The 2951-nt window shown below is 55.0% G+C and overlaps 1 protein-coding gene across 1 annotated transcript; it reads right to left on the minus strand.

The window, feature by feature from the left end:
* Positions 1 to 413: 413 nt before the first annotated feature.
* LOC140399609 (G-protein coupled receptor 84-like) lies at positions 414 to 2731 on the minus strand. The gene has a single exon (XM_072489134.1). It carries the CDS (start codon positions 2634 to 2636, stop codon positions 1506 to 1508), a length of 1131 nt encoding a protein of 376 aa, XP_072345235.1. The 5' UTR covers positions 2637 to 2731; the 3' UTR covers positions 414 to 1505.
* Between the last annotated feature and the right edge of the window lie 220 nt (positions 2732 to 2951).

Here is a 2951-nt window from a genome sequence, read left to right on the forward strand (position 1 = left end):
CGCCTCACCGTCCTGACTATGTTTCGGGGACTCCCGCCTGCGCGGACCCCTGTCTACAGCCTGAATGTATAATCCAGCAGGGGATGTTTAAGAAACGTGAGGTGACCAGGTTGAAGATGGACACCGACTCAGAGATGAGAAGCGGGAGGGCGAAGAGTCGGAACGGGGTGGGGGACCGTCCCACCTCGCGCGGACGTTGTTGTGGAATACGCCTGGCCGGAGGAAGCCGGAGGTTGACGGTGAGGAGCCGGAGTCGGCGCAGAGCCTCCCCTTCGCCGCCAAGTCCAGCCTGTGTGTCCATTACGGCCCCCGACCGACCCGTGGTGGGTCGGAAACTGGGCCGAAATTCCCTTAAGGCTGTGCGGAAAGATACCGTACTCCAGGTGTGATCCCACAACGAGACGACGAAGTGGTCGATTAAAACAAAACTTTATTAACACAGCATGAAAATAACTTTAACATCACATAAGACAATATCTTATAATTACCCCTAAATCAATGCAGTGACACAATACCCCATTAAGTGTTATATTTACTCCCAGACAAACACCAAGAAAGAAAAACAGTCTGAGTCTTGGAGAAAATATGTGGAGTCAATTCTACCCTTTGAGCCTGCTCCGATCTTAATTCTGATCTTGGCTGATTATCGAACTCAGTCACCTGTAGGGCAGCCGGGTGGCGCAGTGGTTAGCCCTGCTGCCTCAGGGCGCCGAGGTTCCAAGTTCAATCCCGGCTCTGGGTCACTGTCTGTGTGGCGTTTGCACATTCAGTGCCTTGTTTGCGTGGGTTTCGCCCCCAAAACCCAAAAATGTGGAGAGTAGGTGGATTCGCCACATTAAAGTACCCCTTAATTGGAAAAAAAAATGAATTCGGCATTCTACGTTTTTAATAAAACTCAGTCACCTGCTCCCCACCCCCTCACATTCCATTGCACCAAGTGTGAAATCGAACCGCTTCTCGAAAACATACACTGTTTTGGTCTCAATTGCTTTCTGTGGGAGCGAACTCCACAGACCAACCAATATTTAAATGATGAAATTGCTCCTCATCTCTGCCCTAAACGGTCTACCCCGTATCCTCAAACCTCGGCCCCCCTGGTATGGAAACTCCCACCATCGGGATCGTCCATTCTGCATCTACCCTGTCGGGTCTTGTTGTAAATTCGTAGGTTTCTATAAGATCCTCAAACATTCTCCTGAACTCCTGAGAACACAATGCTATTTGACTCCATCTCTCCTCCAACGTCAGTCCCGTTATCCAATGAATTGGTCTGGTAAACCTCTCACTCCAGAGCAAGAACAAAGTTCCTCACATAAGGATGCCAAAATTCTTCCAGTCGTGGCCTCACCAAGTTAAAGGAGGCGTGGGATGGATGAATGACCTCCACCTGTTGATGTGTAACAGGCTGGAGGAGAGGGGCCGAATGACCGTGTCCTGTTCCTAGGAAACAGACTCTTGAATGGAATGGAGAGAGTGAGGTGGGAAGGTGTGCTCAAAGAAACTTCCTATTGCCTCCCCGGGCGGGTGAAGAGGTTGGCTCCCTTGCGGAGAACCCCCAAGTAAGCGTCCTTGAACTGTCGGTTCATTATGGCGTAGAGGATGGGGTTGATGCAGCTGTTCAGCCAGGTGAAATTGCCAGCCACCATGTGGACGAGAACGGGGGCCCGCTTCTTCCCGTCCACCACATGCAGAAAGCAGAAGGGGAAGTAGCAGGTCACGTAGACGAGGAACATTGCGAAGCACATGCGGGTCACCTTCCGGAACTCGGCGCTGCTGCTCCTCTTGGCTTGGCAGCCGGATGATTCGCTCTCCCCACCCTGGAAGACCACTTCGGTGCCAGGGGCTGCGGTCTCAACGCTCGTGGCATCAGTCGACCTTGTGGGCGCCTCCCCGGACAGGGAGTTGGCGCTGGGGCCGTCGGCGATCCCACTGTCCGCCGTGGAGACCCCAGCCGCCATTGGCTTCCTCCCGCGACCATCGCCCTCCAGCCGGTACCCGTCCAGTGCCTGGGCCGCCGCCTTCACCTTGCGATGGATGAGGAAGTAGAAGATCCCGATGCAGCTGAGCCCAAGGCCGAACATGAAGAACATGAGGATGGTGGTGTAAGGCCTCCCCCGCTCCCGGTGGAAGCTGCACGTGCAGACTGGCGGCAGGAAGACATAGATATTCCAGAGAGGCCCGAAAAGCGCCAGGCCCAACAACCAGGGCAGGGCCACGAAGAAGGGCATCATATGGCGGGAGAAGACCCGGTCAAACCTCCGGGTGTCCGAGATGAGGACGTAGCGGCTCATGGCGATAAGGATCAGGCTGAAGATGGAGACGGAGTTAGCCAGAAAGAGGACCAGGCCGAAGACACGGCACATGCCCTCGCCTTGCCGCCAGGCGAAGTGGATGAAGGTGTCGGTCGTCACCGGTTGGAGGAAGGCGCAGTAGATGAGGTCGGCCACCGTCAGGTTGAGGATTAGCACGTTGAGGTTGGTGCGGATCTTCTTGTCCGTGGCGAAGGCCAGCACGGTCATGACGTTGCCCACGGTCCCCACGGCCGTCACCAGGATCCCCAGCAGGGCGCCAAAGTAGCGGTAGTTGACGACAGCCGGGTGGCAGGTCACGTTGCTGAAGGAGGAGTTGGGATCCATCGAGCTCCCCTTGTGAGAAAGGCCGCAACCGAAGACCACAATTGAAATTCACAATCGAAAACGACACTTGAAGACCACAATCATGACCACAATCGACCCGAAGAGGAAAGGAACGTCTTGAGATTGGCGACGGGCAGCGATGGTGTCTCGACCCGATGAGTGCAGTGGTTGTGACGACTGCCCTGCCTCTGCCCGGCACTTGCTCGGAGCCCCTTTATAGAGCAGTGCGGCTGCGGAGAGTTTGCACAAACTGTTCCTCTGACGCCCGGTTTGTTCCAGACCTGCTTCCTTTTTCTGAAGCTTCCTCTCCAAATC

Source organism: Scyliorhinus torazame, chromosome 23 (genome assembly GCF_047496885.1).
Source record: "Scyliorhinus torazame isolate Kashiwa2021f chromosome 23, sScyTor2.1, whole genome shotgun sequence".
NCBI classification, from domain to species: domain Eukaryota; kingdom Metazoa; phylum Chordata; class Chondrichthyes; order Carcharhiniformes; family Scyliorhinidae; genus Scyliorhinus; species Scyliorhinus torazame.